We start from the raw sequence: 18,966 nt of genomic DNA on the forward strand, positions 1-18,966 counted from the left end.
TTCCTGCCTTTACAAAGAACACAAAAATATGCTTTCACATGGATTTCTATCCCAAGTTGGAGTGCTGACAAAGTTCTTCAGAGTATCCAAATGCCCCAGTGAATCCAGAGTCAACTACAAAGACACCAAGGCTGTCTACAGTCATGAGGACGGGTAATCTCTGACTACAGGCCTTGGGACTATGCAACATACCCTTCAACACAGTCCTCGTGGGAAGTGGGGCAGTTATCCCAGAGATACTGCCATTCCTCAAGACCCTACTGGATACGCATTCATGTAGTTTCTACATGGTTCTTCTTATTTGCAAAAACTTGCTATGTCTGTTCTCCCATTGACTGTTTACATTTGGCACACCTGCAACCTTTTCAGGATCACAGGGAAGGTATTTTCCAATTTTAGTCTGATGGCTATAAATTCAAGATGTCGAACTTTGGTGTATGCTTTAATCACCCACTAGGTATTCTAGAAAAGAGAAATATGTAGCCTTTTCTTCCTTGTGAAGAAAAAAATCTTTAGTTTCTATGATGAAAGAATTACTTAAAACTAGGGAAGACCAGTGATGTCTGGCTGGCTCAGTGCGTAGAACATGTGACTCTTGATCTCAGGGTCATGAGTTCAAGCCCTATGTGTGGCGTAGAGTTTACTTAAAATTTTTAAAAAGTTAAAAAAAAAAAAACCAAGGAAAGCTAGACACTCTAGAATTTATCACTGTCATCACATAAAACATTACATAAGCAAGTTATAAGGACAGTAAATTTAGGAATAGGATGTTCTCAAACAGTTCATTCATAACTTCTATGGCAAAAAAGGCTGCAGAGATAAGTTCTTTTAGAAATACCTGGACAGGATACTGGAAGGCCTTTTAGAAAAAATAAAATGGAGACTCTTAAAAATCCTGCATAAGAGCAAGCAAAACTCTTCAAAGAATTCATTGCCAAAACTGTGTCCTTTAATAAAATGTTAGGTCATCTATGATGAATCCCAAGGGCTCCTTGTTTTAATATACTCTGGAAATGATCCTCCAACATAATAACAAATCATCGAAAGCATCAACTAAAGCAAAGGAGATAGTAAAAGCTAAAAAGAAGATCAGGTGGATAAATATTCAGAACCCTGAAATATAACATTCAGTAACAGCTACCACTTATGGCATAATGATAAATCACACCTCTGCACTAACAGGCAAAGGGCATTCTGCTACTGAGTCTTAGCTCCCTACCAGATTGTGAGTTCCTGGACAGTATAGACTATCTTATTTTTTTCTTATCCTGTTTTGCTGTTCATTTATTCATCTATTAAAACATGAATTTTTCCTGCCATTCAAAACATTTAATCAGTTCCTACCATTTACTAAAAACTAATTATGCCTTCCAAGGCATAATTAGTAAGGATGTTTATATAATTCTGGTATAACAAGTTATTTAATCATGTAATATAATTTTACTATTTTGTCTAGAAGGATATCATCAGAAACTTCAGAGGCTCTTATTCACCTCTGTATCATTCAAAAATGTATCATGAATTAGGAGTTTTAATGTTTGTTCAAGTGAACTGCTAGGACAACAGTCATCAGAATAAATTCATGTAAATATTTATCTGGGTGTTTTCAGTATAAATAGTTATACGTTGTATACAAACTGCGTATGTACAAGCATGTACATCGATAAGAGATCTCTCAATTCAAACTGATGGCTCCCTTATTTAAAAAAACCCAGCACTGGGGCACCTGGGTTGCTCAGTCGTTAAGCCTCTGCCTTCGGCTCAGGTCATGATCCCGGGGTCCGGGTATCGAGCCCCGCATCGGGCTCCCTGCTCCGCGGGAAGCCTGCTTCTCCTTCTGCCCACTCCCCCCTGCTTGTTTTCCCTCTCTGGCTGTCTTTCTCTCTGTCAAATAAATAAAAATCTAAAAATAAATAAATAAATAAAATTTTAAAAAAGAAAAGAAAAAACAAAACAAACAAACAAAAAAACCCAGCAGTTACTACCATGATCCTCCCTCCCTCCTTTCCAAAGCTGTTAAGGGTGGAGGGAGAAGCGAAGAACATAAAATATTTTATGAATATAAAAATAATATAAAATGTAAATATATTTTTATGTAAATAAAAAGGAAAGAAGGAACATGAGCAGATGATAATTGGGGCTCTTTGTCCATCAGGAGTCAAATCAATGTACCACTAGAATAGCGACAATGAACTCTTAGAACTCTGAGCAGGGTCAGTATCTTCCCCATTCTAAATGTAGCTGGGCCTAAAGAAATGGAATAGCGGATCAAGAGACTCTACAATCTCAGAGTCATAAAACAAAACCCAATGGTAGATGAGCTCCTGAATCTTTTTTTACTACAGCTAAGGAAAATGAGTCTCCAGAGAGAGATGGCAACTTTCCAAAGCCATGTAAGAGGTCATGGTGGGGCTGGTTACAACACTCATTCCCCAGTGTCTCATCCAGAACAGCTTGGATTCGAATGGTACCAAAGTAAAACTCATAGAACAAGGGTGCTTTCCTAGGATCCACAGGTCCTCATGAAGCCACTGAAACTGTCTGCAAAACTGTGTGTGGCTTTGCGTTTTTTCAGGGAAGCAGGGTCTGCTACTTTGGTCAGTCTGAACAAGGTCCAGGACTCAAAAATTTTAAGAACCGCTCTGTCAAGGGTTAGGCTTGGGGTGGGGGAGGGGATGAGAGGCTAAAAGTGAATGAGATTAATTCCAAACTAAAAGGAACCCAGATTTTCAACAACCTGAAGATTATACTTAGGCCAGGCAGCCAGTGGAACCATGTAAGATTACATTCTAAACTTTCTGGTCTGGATGGTCAAAGGATCCTGTAAGAAAAACATGTGTTCAAGCAAACTAGGCATGTCTTTGTGACCGCACGTGACAGGAAGAAGAGCAAGCAGTACAAACTTAGCTACCAATTAGGTGGTCTCAGAAGACCATTGGTCAGAAGGCGCACTTCTCCGGAATCAACGGGGAAGGTTTTGGAAGTATTTGTCATGAGTCATGATGGAAGGTTTCCGCAGCTTCTCAAAACCAGGGCAGTCTTGACCTTCAGTCAGGTCTCTCATTGTACCTGCTTGTACAGTTAGCCCAGAAAGGGTTCCACACACCCCGGGTGACCTATTTCAATCACAGGGGTCTTTGTTTTCTTATTTCTGATGTCAACATCAGTCCCAGGAGTGGGCAAAGGCCTTGGTACTTGGTCACAGGGAACTGGATACACGTCAGCCATTGCAATTTCCCTGGGAAACAGAAAATATTTTCCCCACTCTATGGATGAGGAAATTGAAGCAAAGGGAGAAATGTCCAAGGTTTTTCAAGGAGGTGAAGAGCCAAGAGCTCCAAGGTTAGAGCTTGCAGCTACATACTCCACACTGGCTCTGGCTGGATATTCTGTCTCCTTTAGGGAACCAAGCAACTCTGGAGATTGGGGAAACACTAGTTGCTAAGCACAAGATGTGGGATACAGTTTACACCACACAACCATGCATATGGAATCCATCACACATTACAACAGAAGACTTGAGGCCTCACTGGGTAAATGGGATAGGAAAAGGGAACCTGGGGGTTACTCATCATTTTCCAAATCAGAGATTTATGTCCCTTTTGGAAAGGAGAAGGAAAACCTGGCTGCAGCCCAGTTTTGAGTAATATTTGCCACTGAGAAGCTGTATGCAAAAATTCCTGGCACAAACTTTGGAGAGCTCTTCCGATTGGGCTCTGGCCAGTCCTTAAAAATGATTGAGATTTAAAGCCCTATCAAATCAGAGAAACAGGGATTGTCCTTGGTGCAGCACCATAAATCCCTCTCTCTAAAGCTAATTTCAAACATAAAATAGGAATGTTCAGAGAGAAAAATTATCTACACATACCTCCTTACACAGAAATTTTTTTTTCTTAAGTCAAGAAGGGTAGAGGTCAATGGCTAACTGTGGTCTGAGTGGCTAGAATACTGTTGATTATCTTCTTTAACCTTAAATATATTTTCTGATTTTTCTAGAATTAAAATAGATTGCTGTGGAAAAAAAAGAATAAGATTAAGAAAATATAAGAGCTAATAACTTTGAGAGTCAATAGAGAGCCAGAGCTTATCTCATCCAACTGACTCATTTAACAAAAGAAGAAACGGAGGCGGACAGAGCAGGGAACACCTTGCTTCTGGTCACTTGGGCAGCCAGCAAGGGACTCGGAGCCAGGACCCTGGAAATCCCCTGAACGACTTCCTGGCCTGCACACCACACTGTTGCAGCTGCTGGATTCCTTAGGCTAGGAAACCCCCTAAGCTTGGTGCTAGGTGAGAAACAATTTTTTTTTTATTTTTATTTTTTATTTTTTTTTAAAGATTTTATTTATTTATTTGAGAGAGAGAGAATGAGAGACAGAGAGCATGAGAGGGAGGAGGGTCAGAGGGAGAAGCAGACTCCCTGCCGAGCAGGGAGCCCGATGCGGGACTCGATCCCGGGACTCCAGGATCATGACCTGAGCCGAAGGCAGTTGCTTAACCAACTGAGCCACCCAGGCGCCCGAAACAATTTTTTTTTAAAGATTTTATTTATTTATTTGACAGAGAGATAGCACAAGTAGGCAGAGGGAGAAGGAGAAGCAGGCTCTCCGCTGAGCAGGGAGCTGGACGCGGGGCTCGATCCCAGGACCCCAGGATCATGACCAGAGCTGAAGGCAGCCGCTTAACAGACTGAGCCATCCAGGCGCCCCGGTGAGAAACAATTTTATATGGAATTGTAAAATTCAAAACGGCAGCCTCAAATGTTAGACAAAGTACACTAGATTCCAACTCAAGAATAGCCGAAATTGAAATGGCACCTAACAGAGAGGATAGTTCATAGGGAATTGGATGTCTGATGCTCTGTCACAACTGCTATCCTGAACAATTGCATAAATGTACCATGTTTTCTTTCTTCTGGCTATTGTTCATGCAATTCCCCATCTACAATGACTTCCCCTCTTATTCTATCTCCCGTGTGTTTCTAGAAATTCCTACTCACGCTTTAATATCAACTCAGAAGTCCCCTTCTGCAATGCCACCCCTGGTCTCTCCTATTTGAAAAACTAATGGGAACTAGGACACCACAACCAGATGATGCACCTTGACTGCACAGCATATCACTATATAAGGGAGATCATTGCTTCTTTACAGGTCTGTCGCATCCTCTAAATAGCATTCTTTTTAATCATCTTTGTATCTCTAGCACCCAGCAGGAACTCAAATGGCAGTTGAATAAATGAATACCTGCTAACAGCCATACAGCAAGATTTTAACCTCTTTTTACATATCTAGGACTCGCCTTTCTATCCTCAAAAGGGTGCAATTGTAGAACCTGAGGCAACAGATTGCTTTGGGACAGAGGTTTTTCTAAAAGTTTAAATAGCTAAAGTGAGTACTGTTATTTCATACTTCTTAAGTAACAAAGAAATAGGATAGAAAAACGTTAGGATTACATAATATCAAAAAATAAATGGACAGGTTGGCAAAAAAAAAACAACAACACAAAAAACCATATAATTTACTACATGAGGATACCAGCCAAAGTGTATTATTCCCATACCCTCTCTATCACTCAAGGCACACGTACACATACACACAAAAAGCTAATAGCCAGTCACTGTGGGAAGTTTAATCATAACCCATCAACAGAAGAGCCCATGGCATGGTAAACACCAAAGTGTATTATTAGGGTTGCTAATTGCTAATTAAAATCCCCAGATCAGGTTTCTGGGCACAGCTTGCTACATCTGTGCAGTGGGCAGGTCCCAGATGGTATGAAAACCAAGACTGGGCCTGCTTCTTCATGCAAGGCTATTCCTGCAGTATCACAAAGGTTGTGGGTGACAGATTGTGCAACAAGAATATCCACATGCAGTCGCCTCAGGCACAGCCCTGCTCCCGACTACAGATTTGAGAAAAGTTTCTAGTCAACTTCTGGGACCGAGAAATTAGGCTATTGTTGCATAAAATACCAGAAGGTGCCTACCTTGCCCTTATAGCAAAGAAAATGGTCACAATATTCAACATATTGTCCTCCTTCCTCGAGATGGTCTGGTAAGGGCAAGACAAGGGGACTTCCTGGGTTGATGGAAACATTCTAGATCTTGACTGAAATGTGGGTTACACGCATGTATACATTTGTCAAAACCCACAGAATTGTTATCTCTTAAGATTCATGCCTTCCACTGTATATAAATTTTACCTAGAAAAAAAGAACCATGCACAAAAATCGAACTCTAATTAGTAGGTTGATTTTCTGCAGTGGTATGAGCTAGCAATTTTGAAACTACTTTCTGTATATTCTAGACTTGAGCAAGTGAGTAAATACATGCAGGATAGTAAGAGTCAGGTTCTCACGGTTGGGGAAGGTAATTACAAATATAGAAAGGGGGAAATTAACATCACCAAAGGGGATAAAATACATCATGTGCCTCCTAACATGAAGATACATCATCACATCTTTGGTAGTTCTGCCAAAGTTTCATAACATGACTCTAATCATAAACATTAGACAAAATCAAGTTGAGGGAAATGCTACAAAATAAATAGCAAAATATCAACATATTTAGGTTAAGAAAGACAAAGAAAGGATAAGGAACTTTTCCAGATTGAGGGAAGCCAAAGAGATATGACAACTAAATGCATGCTTGATCCTGAACTGGATCCTGAATTGGTCTGGGAGAAAAAACCTATAAAGAACATTACTGGTACAAATAACAACATTTAAAATACAGACTGTGGATTAGATAACAGTATTGTGGCAACATTAAACTGCCTGAATTTGAAAATATCTTGTGTTTGGGTAAGAGAATATCCTTTTTCTTAGGAAATACACATTGAAATATTTAGTTGGAAAGGACCACAATTTCTCCAACTTACTCTCAAAGTTGAAAGAAAAAGAGAAGGGTGGGGAGGAGGAAACAGGGTGGGAGGGAGGGGAGTGCACACATATACAAATGGGGCAAAATGCCAACAATTGGTCAATCTGGGTAGAGTATAAGGAGGTTCTCTGTACTATTCTTGCAACTTCTCTGTAAGTATAAAATTATATCAAAATATAAAGTTACCAAAAAAATACCCTAACTTCCCCCCAAAATATTTAGATGAAAGGCTAATAATAACTAATTCAATATATTATGAGAAATTCTTCCAAGAATATTGGTTTTAAATTCTATTTTTCCCCCTGCTAGCAATCCACAAAAGCTTCAGTTGGCTCTAAATTCCTTTTTAGAACTAAAAACAACTCATATAGCTTCAAATAAGATTTTTTGAAATTCTGTGGTAGATACCATCATGTTAAGAAAGTCTCGTAAGACAATAAACAGAAATTGGAATGAAAACACCTCTTCATTACCCTACTCCCTCCAGATTCTTCAGTATTTTTTCTGTAAGATGGAACAATTCATCTGGTTACATGCCAAGTTAAAACAAAACAAGATAAGAAATGACTTGTGTGTAATGATTCGGCCTTCCCTGACACAGTAGGGAACTGTATTCTTCCCCACCTCAGGCCTTATAAGAGGTCTATACATATATATAAATATGGTAATGAACAGAGCATTATTACTCAGCAGAGCTTATTCTATCTCCCCCCATCTTTCTCTCTGTATTTGTGTTAAATTAGATACAAGTATGACCTTGGTCCTGGGGGGGCGGGAGGGAGGAGGCAAAATACCAAAAACTACCAAAGGAAAAAATTACTTCATGGATATCAAAGGAGAATTTTTAAAAAGTCATTTTTAGCCCCAAAGAATCTTTCTGAAACAATAACAACTATGATATGACTCAGTATAAAAATATTATGCTAAGTATGCATTAAGAAAAATTCACATGCACAGAGATGAAACTGTAATTGGATTTGTCATTTCAAAGTATTAATGTTGGGTTTGCAGATAATAGAGAATGACATTCTCCTAAGCGAATAAAGAAGTTAGCCAAGTAAGTAAATGCTGTGTTTCTACTGTAAGGAAATACGTGCACCAGTGAAGCAACCTTTTCAGCACAAAAGAAATTTAATACCCAGACCACATGAAAAGTGATCGCTATGGGAATAGCACAGCTGTTAAAATCCAAGGCCGTTTGTATTAAATCGTCTAGCATGTTTATGTAAAGCAGGACTTTCAGAATGACCACCAAGAGGAATTAACTTCACTAACAAAAAAGTAATACCTATATTTAGTTTAATGCTTATAATAAGTGTGAAAGAAAAATGCAAAGTGATTCTCTTTCAAAGAATAGAGGGGACCTCAGTTAGCTGGTATGCTTGTGATTCTTTCATAAACAGTATCTCAAGGGCTAATTTAATTAGAACGAGAACAAGAAAGAATGAGTGTTTGCATTTCACTTACAGAACCCAATTATCTTTATTTCATTGAGACGCCTGATCTACATAAAGCCACAGAAGAACTGGCACCTGTGCCAAATGATTTCAGTATGAAAATTAATACTGCCAAGTTATTTTGAGACCAATTAGCTCAGCCATTCAAAAAAAAATGTGCTCACTAAAAAGCATATAATCCTAAAACTTGCATTTCTGAAGACAGAAGTAGACACCCTTGAGGCCTTGACTTGAACAGATATGATACCTCAGAGAGACAACAAAAAGAATGAGCTCGTGGGTAACTACTGATAAATGGTAAGCTTTAAATCTCAATGCTGACACTTGGGATGCATAATGATAAAACAGCTTGGTTTACTTTTTGAAGAAAAAAAATTACTCTAAATGTTTCAGCACCTAAAATTAACCAAATTTATCAGCATTCTCAAATCTGAGTTAAGTTTTTAGAGTGGTTAGGATTGTGCTTCTCATAGGATATGACCAAGTAAAGTCTTAAAAAAAAAAAAAAAAAGCTTCCCCAGAATTCAATCCCTTCCATACTGCCAGATGTAGGCTCCATGGCAAAGAAGTCCTGAATCAGAAGTGAGAGGCCAGAGTTTGGGATTAATAACCCCAACACTATTTTGCATAACACTTGAACATGAAAATCTTACCAAGAAGCTTTAGTTTTAAAAGCCCAAGTTAAATCACTGGGCATCAATGGCTTAGAAGCATACAAAAGAAAAAACAGCTATAAACACACAGTATACAGGCACAAATAACTCAGACTATCTCTAGGCCTATTAAAAAATGAGATGCCATCACTGTAGTTTTGAGATACATCAGCCGTTTCCCATTACAATGGAAGACATACCAGCTCTATTTTTAGAGCCTCTGGAAAGATCAAAGCTGAAGGGGTTCTTTTATGGCTCCCTAGCCAGGCCCCTAATCTGTTTACTTTTTTTGTCATTATGTAGATCTCCAAAAGACAAACCATGAGGACTGCCTGGTATCCCCCTCCTCTAAGGAACACTTAAAAATTGCTCTATAGTGGTCCATGTGAGCAAGGAACTTCTGGGGAGGAACAAAACCTAGTGAAGTTCACATTCAAATTATTGTGATGCAAGTATTGATACAGAACTACAATATCTAATTCAGTCTCTCTTTGTACACTATAAAAAAACTTTTTCAGGCTGGTTTCCCTGTGAGAATGAATACACATAAATGACAAATTCCTTCCAATTTTTTAGACCCCATTCCTCCCCCTCAAAAAAGTCCTCAGTTGGGTTCAGTGCCTCTCACTGGTAAGGGTGATAGGTTCATTTTAAAAAACAAGTCCCTCAAATGCAGAATGACTTACTTTGGAAGAACAAGCTGTACATTTGTCAAACGCCAGACTGACAGGAAGGACATTATCAAACCGTGACAGAAATCCCCGGATCTAAAAACAAAACAAAACAATTGACATCAAGCTCAGAATGCCCATACCTGTGAAATGTATTTGTAGTTTCTGACAAGAAGTGGGAAATAATATGATGGTCTTCATACGGATTACTAGCAAAAATGAAGTGCAGCATGGATATTTTTCCTTGTACTATAATCAGTTTGAGGAAGAACTGTATCATGTCTTTTATTCAATTAGGAACCTACAACCTTTCCATGTATTTGAGACCTAAAAAAATCCAAAATACAAAAAGAAATCACTACACTGTAAAGTATCATTGTAATAAATATCTTAAAAAATACAATCGGTCAACTAGTTTATGATGACTCAACGGTCATATACAAGTTATAGTGAATATGGGTCAGTGTGTGTATGTAGGATAGGATATTGGGTGGAGCATCACAGGTGAGAAGGCGTGGGGACTGTGCCAGGCAGAGACGGTTCTAAATATATATCTAGTTATTTGGTTAACTTGGAAGATAGGGATAAAATACAAAACATCACCAAATTTATGGGGAAACAGCGCCACCTCGAGCATAAACTTCTAGACTACAACTGACTGCCATTTTCAGTGTATCGGCTATAACCAGGTTTCAAACACTTTAAGCAATTTACTGACAACATTATACCTCTCTAGAACTATACTTATGCCAAATGGGAAGTGTCAAACTATTGTGTAGATCATTAACATTATGAAAATTATGAAATTTTGAAAAAAATTATGAAATTATGAAAAATATGAATGGTAAACTCCGTGAAGTCTCCATAGGACTTGGCATTTATAGTAAATCAGACAACATGAATGAATCCTCTCATGAGTTATTTTGATCTTCCCAACTGTCCCCATTTTATGTTGATAAAACTCAGAAAGGTGATGCAACTTGGCCCAGGAAAACAGAAAGCGACAGAGCTAAGATTCAAAAGTAGGCATCTTGACTCTAAACATGGTCTAACCCCCTCCTCCTACCTTACTCCCACTTCCTCCCTTTCTCTCAGGATATCACAGGTTTGTCTTCAATATTAGGTCTCAACACAAATTAACAGTCTCACCTGAAAAGAGCAAAAGAACCCAGCCACACATCCCTGTTGCCTTTAGCTACCCTACTAACACTTCTCCCAAAATAAAAACAAACAAAACCTGACAAATTCTTTAAAGAAAAAGGCTTCCTTCTGCATTGGGATAACTTCATCTTTATGCCCAGAGTGCACCTAACAGTCTAACTGTGTGTTCATACTGGAAAATTGAACCTGGACAGACATGGCTATGGCTATCTTTTAAATACCCTTTTCAATGTAATCCAAGATTAAAAGAACGTTTGGTAGAAATGATAAATTAGATAGCAGGTATTAGTTAGATGGCCTCATTGGGAACCTCTGAAAATGTGACAATCTTTTAGTTCCCTAAATCTCAGGAGTGTGGTGACCATTTCATTATACAGTACTGGAGGCACAATCAGGGTTTAAGTTCGCTATTCAGGACATCAAATCAGGAGACATCAAAGTTCTAGGAAAGACTTTAACAGGTCATAAATGGGAATGCTGAGATCCTCATAAGATCAAGAAGTTAGAGGCTTAAAAGAATTCTCAAAGTGAGCCTTCTCACACCTCAGTTACTGTTATATTACATTTATATATATATAATATATGCATATATTTTATATGTGTATATTATACATTTATATTTTTATATAAAACTCCCCTCCAAAATGTGACCATATTTTGTACATTTTCCATTAAAATGTTCATTGATATAGCCTATGTTAATGCCTCCATATAGGCTTCACTAAAAAGTTTTCATTCTTTTTTCTCCTACAGCTGATATCAAGCTTTATGTTATATAAAGAAATATTGGTAATTTTCTCTGCTAAACTGTCTCATGATTACAGATGGGAAGTAAAGCTGAAGGCAAGGGAGACAGAAGACCAAGTTAGGAGCAGGAAGGAAGCCAGGAAAGAAAAAAATAAAAACAAAAACACAGGTGGTGAGCAACAGAAGAAAACGGAACCAAAATGAATGGACTGGCCACGCATGGGCCACACACTATTGTTTAGCACCCCCAGACAGCTCTTTACTAGGAAACTATGATTCATTTTACCAGGAAATGAAGTAAAATAACATGTGTGTGTGAGGCCTTTCAAATTCACCAAGTTGGTATCAGAAGGCCCAGAGTGCAAAGTAATTAGTTTTAGGTAATTTTAAAAAGGAAAGCCTTCTTCTCAAACCCAATGCATCAGACTCCTAATGGGTTATCTCCACAGGTGAGCTCCCTCCTTTCCATATAATGCCACACTCTGCCACTGACGAACTTTTCTAAAACATAGCTCCTCAGTGTGTCACTTTTTTATCAACTTTCTAGAGCTGAAACAAACACGGCAGAGAATTCCTTATGCTGGCATTCAAGATCCCCCCATTAACCTGGGATCATTCTGCCTTTCTGATTATGTCTTAAATGACTCAGAACCCTTCCTTTTGGAAACAGCTACATAGCCAAATCTCCACCTTCCTTAAAAGCCACTCAATGCAAACACACCTTTCATAAATCCTTAATCTACCTACCATCAAGCTTAGAGATAATTGTCTCCATCACATGAAATCCTTCTTTTTCTTTTTTTGAAATCCTTCTTTTTGATATTTATCATTAAATACCTTGTGGAATAGTTATTTAAAAAAACCCAACAGGTTAGTAGAATATAATTCATGTACCATAAAATTCATCTTCTTAAAGTATACGATTCAGAGGCTACGATTCAGAGGCTTTTAGTATATTCATGGAATAATACAATTATCACCAATATCTAATTTCAAAACATTTCATCACCCCAAAAAGAAACCCAGAACCCATAAACAATTAGTCCCCATTCTTCACTTTCCCCAGGCTCTGGGGACCACTGATTTACTTTCTATTTCTACTGATTGGTCTATTTTGCATATTTCTATAAATGGAATCATACAAGACTGGCTTCTTTTACTTAGCATGTTTTCACCCATATTATATCCTGTATCTGTACTTCATTCCTTTTTGTTGTACTTATATGGATATATCATGATTTGTTTATCCATTCATCAGTTGGACGTTTTGGGTATTTACAAAATTGGGTATATACAATAGCTCCCACTATTTTAGGAATTAATGAGTCACATGGTAACTGTATGTTTAGCATTCTGAGGAACTGCCAAATTATTTTCCAAAGTGACTGTACCATATTACATTCCTGCCTACAAGGCCAACACTTGTTATTGTCTTTCTGATTACAGCCATCCTAATGAGTCTGAAGTGGTATCTCACTGCGGTTTGATTTGCATTTCTCTAATGACTAAGAGAAATGTTAAACATTTCTCCATGTGCGTCTTGACCATTTGTACATTTTCTTTGGAGAAATGACTATGCAAATTCTTAGACAAATTTAAAATTTTTTTTATTGTTTAATTTTAAGAGTTTTTAAAAAAATATTGTGGATACAAGTTTCTTTTCAGATAAGATTTGCAAATGTTTTCTCTTATTCTGTGGGTCGTCTTTGCACTTGATGGTGTCCTTTGCAGCACAAGACTTTTTATTTTCGTGAAATCCTATTTATTTTTTCTTTGGTTGCTTTATCTTATGGTGTCGTATGTAAGAGACCACTGTCTAACCCAAGGTCATGAGGATTATGTTTTCTTCTAGTTTTGTCATTTTAGCTGTTACATTTATGTCTATGATGCATTTTGAGTTAACTTGTGTATATGGTGTGAGATAAGCGTCCAAATTCATTCCTTTGCATGTAGAAATCCAGTTGTCCCAACACTTCGTTGAAAAGACTATTCTTCCCCAATTGAATGGTCATCAAATGACCCTAAATATAAGAATTCATTTCTGGGCTCTCATTTCCATTCTGTTGATCTATATATCTATCCTTATGACAGTACAACACTGTTGATTATAGTAGCTTTGTAGTAAGTTTTGAAACGGGCAAAGCGTGAGTCTTCCAACTTTGTTCTTCTTTTTCAAGATTTTGGCTATTCTGGGTCCTTTGCTTTTCCATATGAACTTTAGAATCAGTTTGTGTGCTATACCTAACAAAAACATTTATTTCTCCTGCTTTTAAAGGGCAAGACACAGGTTGAAATATTTGCATTTGCCCACAGCACAGTGATATGCTTATAAGAGAGACTACATATTATTATGAAATGAATGAATGAGAAAAACACAAACATCCCGAAGCCTACCAAATTATTCATATCTGAACTATACAGAGAAAACAAGTCCCAAATAAACCACAAAAAAACTCCAACTTAGCACCATTCACATTTTCCAGGCAACTTGAAGCCCTTCCCTATCAACAATGCTTTAAAACCCCAGTATTAAAAAATGCACTGAACTTCCGCAATATGCTCTGCATTCCCTCAATCTTAAAAGAAATGTGTAAAATTTAAAGAGCAGAGGTTGCTACTTAAAATTTTAGCACCTTCCTTAGACACGCATAGAAATCGCAGAGCAATCTAAAATCCAGGTACCCTATGCAAAATCCTAATAAATACATTCACACCTATGTAAGAGGCCAGTCCCCAGTTCACAATCCAAGAAGTTTTAAAAATCTGTCCTTAGCTTGGGTGGGGAAAAATTCACCATCAGCTTCCTACTTAGAAGTGTGCGAAGTATGTGAAGCAATATGCTCAGTGTTTTTCTAAACTTGCCTGAGCAGAAAGAAGAATCTCTTGGAACTTTATGCAAAAGGGCTGGGGTAAGGCCTGAGAATCTGTATGTTTAACAAGAGCCCCAGGTGATTCTCATCAGGCAAGCATGTGAAACAGGAGCTTTCAGTTACCAACCTTATTTACACCTTCCTGTGGTTTGCTCTATACCACTCAACATCACCTGTTAGAGGTCAGAAAACAGATGAAAGCTTTTAGCAAAGCTCTCATTCTTTCCACGTTTTCTAAAAATAGCACCCCCACACCTACCTGATTTTGCCCACATCTAAAATAACATTCAAATGAAAAGGCTTTATGAAATGATATTAAAGTCATTTCTCCATCCACACAGGAACTAACAAGTAAGGCCTCTTGACACTGCTCAAGGTGATTCTCTAACTTTTGGGACTGCGCACAGTTTACTAAAAAGTCTTATTCTATTACTAGTATTTGCTGTCAATCTTTTCATACAGGAGAGTAGGCATTAAACAGCTATTTTAAAAATTTAACTCTACCTATAAATATATAAAAACAATAAGCACATGACAGAAAACAAAAGAGCAACAACAAAAAATAACCCATGCTCCAACAGGATACTTACTCCCATTTTCTTATTTTTAAAAAAATACTTAAATATTTAACTTCCTTTTAAATGGCCTCCTCTGAATACTGAGGGGGGAAAACTGCTGATTTTACAGACACACATGCCTCTCTACCTAGCTTTGGGGCTAGTAAGAGAGATTCCTTAGAGGGGCCAAACCTTGCCTCCTTCCCTACACATTTTATTTTTTAAATTTACATTAAGTTTTTTTCCTCTTAATACAGAAAAAAATAAGAAATTTAAATGGCCCATATGGGGGTGGATCTGTGGTTGCCTGGGGTTGAGGGTGGGGATCTTACCTGGGAAAACGCAGAAAGGAAAGTTTGGGGTTGATTGGGAATATTCTACATTTCACTTGGGGTGGTGGTTATATATGTGTATACACTTGTCAAAACTCATTAAAATGCACACTTAAATGAGCATATATAAATTATACCTCAAAAGAGGTAATTAAAAAACACTTTATAACCCTAACATTTTCAAAGTAGTAGAGAAACGCATAAAATGAAAAGTGTAAGTCCCTATTGCCCCCAACCCCCTCGTCCTCAAAATAACCTCCAGCATCAGTTTCCTGTGTTGCCTTCTAAGAACAAAAAATTTTCATGCACAAACCAGCTCTACAATGTATCTTTGCTACCCTCCTGAATATTTAAAAGCCCACCCGGGAATGACAGGACCTAGAAGAAATACAATTAGCTGTGGTTTCTTGGCTCCCTTAGCTCTCACGGCCCCCAGGCCCCGTCAAGGACGAAAGCAGCCTGAGCTGAAATCTCCATTGTCAAATACTACTGAGGCACTGGTGGTATTTGTCCTTGGCTTAACAGGGCCTTGTAAGGACAAGCTCCCCTCACCCAGAGAAGTAAAACAGACAAACGGGCAGGAGATATGCAAAAGCCTCAGAGCAGGGCCTTTAAACTCTCTTTGGCCTCCCTCCCGGCTGTCCCAGCAGAACAGTGGGCGGTCCCAGCCCCACGTCATTAGGCACACCTGTGCCGTGCCTAATTAGCTCCACAGGCTCACAGGCAGGAGCACCTGCTTGGGCTGGAGGTGTGGGCCGGCGACAAGGTGTCAAGGGTCCTTTTGGAAACAGAACTTGAGTTGGTGGGAGCACAAAACTCAAAGGCATGTTCAAAGAGCAGGATTTGGTCTGTGTTAACTTGACAAGTAATGTACTTTGTCCCATAGGATGCCACCAAAAAGTTATTTTTTTTTTAAATAGATTGAAGCTGTGGTTCTCAAATGCCTAACGTCCCTGGAGGCTGTCACTCAGTGGATCTGGAAGAGGGCCGGGAAATTTGACTCTGAAATGGCACAGCCAGACATGGGAACCCCTGGCTTAAGCTGTCTTCCACTTAAAAGCTAGCCGACTGCAAGTCTATACCCAGACCCGCTCAGATCTCCTCCAGTCCATTCTCCAGGCAGCAGACAAATCTTACCAAGTTATGTCCAGCTCATGACTTTCCACTGGCTTTCCACTACCCCTGGGGTGAAGATCCAAGCCTTTCAAATGGCCTGTCGGATCCTGACTACCTCCCCTCCACCCCACCCACCGTGCTTTCCCAGCCCTGTGTTATAGGCACGCCTGCAGCCCTACAGGTCCTCAAACTCACCAGCACCCTTCTCACCCATCTTCTCCGCCTCTTTTTTACCTCCCCTACAGTGCTTACCCCTCTCCTTTTTCCCTTTCGCATAAACAGCTGCTCCCTCCTCTCCTTGCAAGCTGTGCGGGAAGGCATGTCCTGGAGTAATGTGGAAAACAGGAAGGGAGGGAGGAAAGCACTATCAAGTGCCATCCCCGTGCCCTGTACTCTTGAGTGTTTTCGCACATTTATCTCAATTTACTCTCACAAGCATCCTGTGACCTTCTCAGGGAAGTGTGGCTTGCCCAAGGTTCCACAACCACCCAGTGGCAAAGCCAGCAATCTGAGTTCTGGTCCTTCAGGCTCCAAAGCCTGGGGAAGAGAGCTGCAGAGCATGGGGGAGATAAAAAGAAAGGAGGAAAGACAAAGAAGGCCATGGGAATTAAACAAACAAAAAGTCCTGCAAAAAAACACAAAAACTCAACACCTAGATGGCGGCTATCGGGGCCTGGGTGAATGAAATTATCTTCAGTCATTTATGCCTAGTTGGCTACAAAATAAATAGATCAGGAATAGAAAGGGGCCGCTTCCATTCTGGGCTGCCACTGGCAGTGTGTACACGAAAGCGGAGTAAAAGCAGCCTGAGCTCTAGGCCCACCTTGCCTTGCTGGGAAGCGGAGGGCCAATGCCCCCAAACAGCCATGCTGAGCGGGCACAGTGCGGCCACAGTGGAGCCTGCTGCATTGACTTCACACCAGTTTCCAGCAGACCTGGCAACATTTCTAGAGCTTGGAGTTTGCATAAATAAAAACGAACTCCATACTCCAAGAGGTTACTCTTGGACGTTGAAAAGAGTCTTAATCAAAATCAATGCCAAAATGAGGAGTGGAGCAGTTGCAACCCCCCAGGCACAGCACAGTCCTCTTCGTTTCAGACAACGGCGTCAGTGACTACCAACGATCCACCTCTCGTTACCGACTGGAGTCACCAAGGGCCAGAAGAACTGAGCTGGAAATGAGCCAGCATCATTCCTAGAAAAATCCTGCAGAATGGAGCTGGCTAATCTTTTCAGTCCTTCCCAATGCACTCATTGCTTCCAGAGTTTTATGAAGATTCTTTGTAACTCCCTTTTTTGGAGAGCACAGAAGCTCCATTTCACCATTTTAATTAAAAGTGAAAGAGAAAATAAAACCAAAATTTACTAGTATCCCTTATGTGCCCAGAACCGTGCTAGTGCTTAGTAAATGTGATATAATCTGTATGTTAATTCTAGGAGTTTATTATATAATTATCCCCATTTTACTTGTATAAAACATGAAATTCAGAGAGGATTGGTAACCTGCCCAAGGCCACACAGTAACAAGTGACAAGAGCTGCCTCAAATCTTTTGTAAAAGAAGCTAAAGAATTAATGGATGAAAACGTAATTAAGAAGCAAACCTAGGATTCTAATCGGATCTATGTAACACAAAGCCTACAGGCTGCCTCCCACACAGGACCTTTCAAACAGGACGGCCTCATTAGGTAAGCAAAACTCGTGGGGCACAAGTAACATCCTTGAACTGATAAACTTATGCCCAAGTCTTCTGGACAAGACATGCTCTCTAAGACACATGTGAACTCTGGCACTATGTGTAACTCATCCCCTCTGTCATGCACCAAGGAAGACCTATCACCCTCTCTTCTTCTAGGGCTCCACACAGAAAGCACAGACATTGTCAGATCTTGTACCCAGATCCCTCCTTCTATTCAGGGGCCTCCCTCTGTAATGAGGTTCCACCACATCCAAATGGCTTGGGGGTATGGAAATAAATACTGGGTGCCCTTGTACCAGTTACTGAACTTCTCTGAACATCATGGTGCTTGGCACAATGTTTGGGAATCATCTGCTGAAGGGATGGTTGAATGGAAGGGGGTCTGGGAGGATGGATAGGTCACAAACTATAACATCTGATACAGAGAAACAGCAGACATTTAGACTATTCGTTTTTCCTGCCATTCGCGTTATCATCAAGTGGAAGGGTATAGAACCAGAGGCGGAAGGAGACTCCCTTTCTTGGGCTACATCTCAGGAAATGGGCTTTTATTGCTTATCTTCTTAATCTCTTTCCTTAGCAGTCAGTCCATCCACATCCCTAGAGGCACACTGTGATAAGCATTTCTGAGCAAAGTAAAGAGAGCTTGTTAAAAGCTAAAGGCCTGAGGATTTGTTGGGGGCATAGCCTGTGCAGACAGGCCAGATAACTAGCAACCCAAGGCCTGGCTAGGGACCTGGGCTCTATCTCGGACTTGTCTCAGAGATTTCCCAGGCCAGGTCTCTCCCAGGGTCCTGCCCAGTTCCGCCTTTGTCTGCTTTT

At 39.6% G+C, this 18,966-nt stretch overlaps 1 protein-coding gene across 8 annotated transcripts in view; it reads right to left on the reverse strand.

Moving 5' to 3' along the window:
- ATG7 (autophagy related 7) overlaps nt 1–18,966 on the reverse strand; it is a 231,462-nt gene that overhangs the window by 141,370 nt on the left and 71,126 nt on the right. For all 8 annotated transcript variants that reach the window (XR_013448957.1, XM_078074983.1, XM_078074986.1 and 5 more), the window contains one exon: nt 9,678–9,758. Coding sequence is in view for 7 of the 8 variants with exons in the window: in XM_078074983.1 (XP_077931109.1) it covers nt 9,678–9,758 (81 nt within the window). In the remaining variant the exon portion in view is untranslated. The remainder of the gene's footprint in view (nt 1–9,677; nt 9,759–18,966) is intronic.

The sequence above is a fragment of the Halichoerus grypus genome, chromosome 1, assembly GCF_964656455.1.
Source record: "Halichoerus grypus chromosome 1, mHalGry1.hap1.1, whole genome shotgun sequence".
Classification (NCBI taxonomy): Eukaryota; Metazoa; Chordata; class Mammalia; order Carnivora; family Phocidae; genus Halichoerus; species Halichoerus grypus.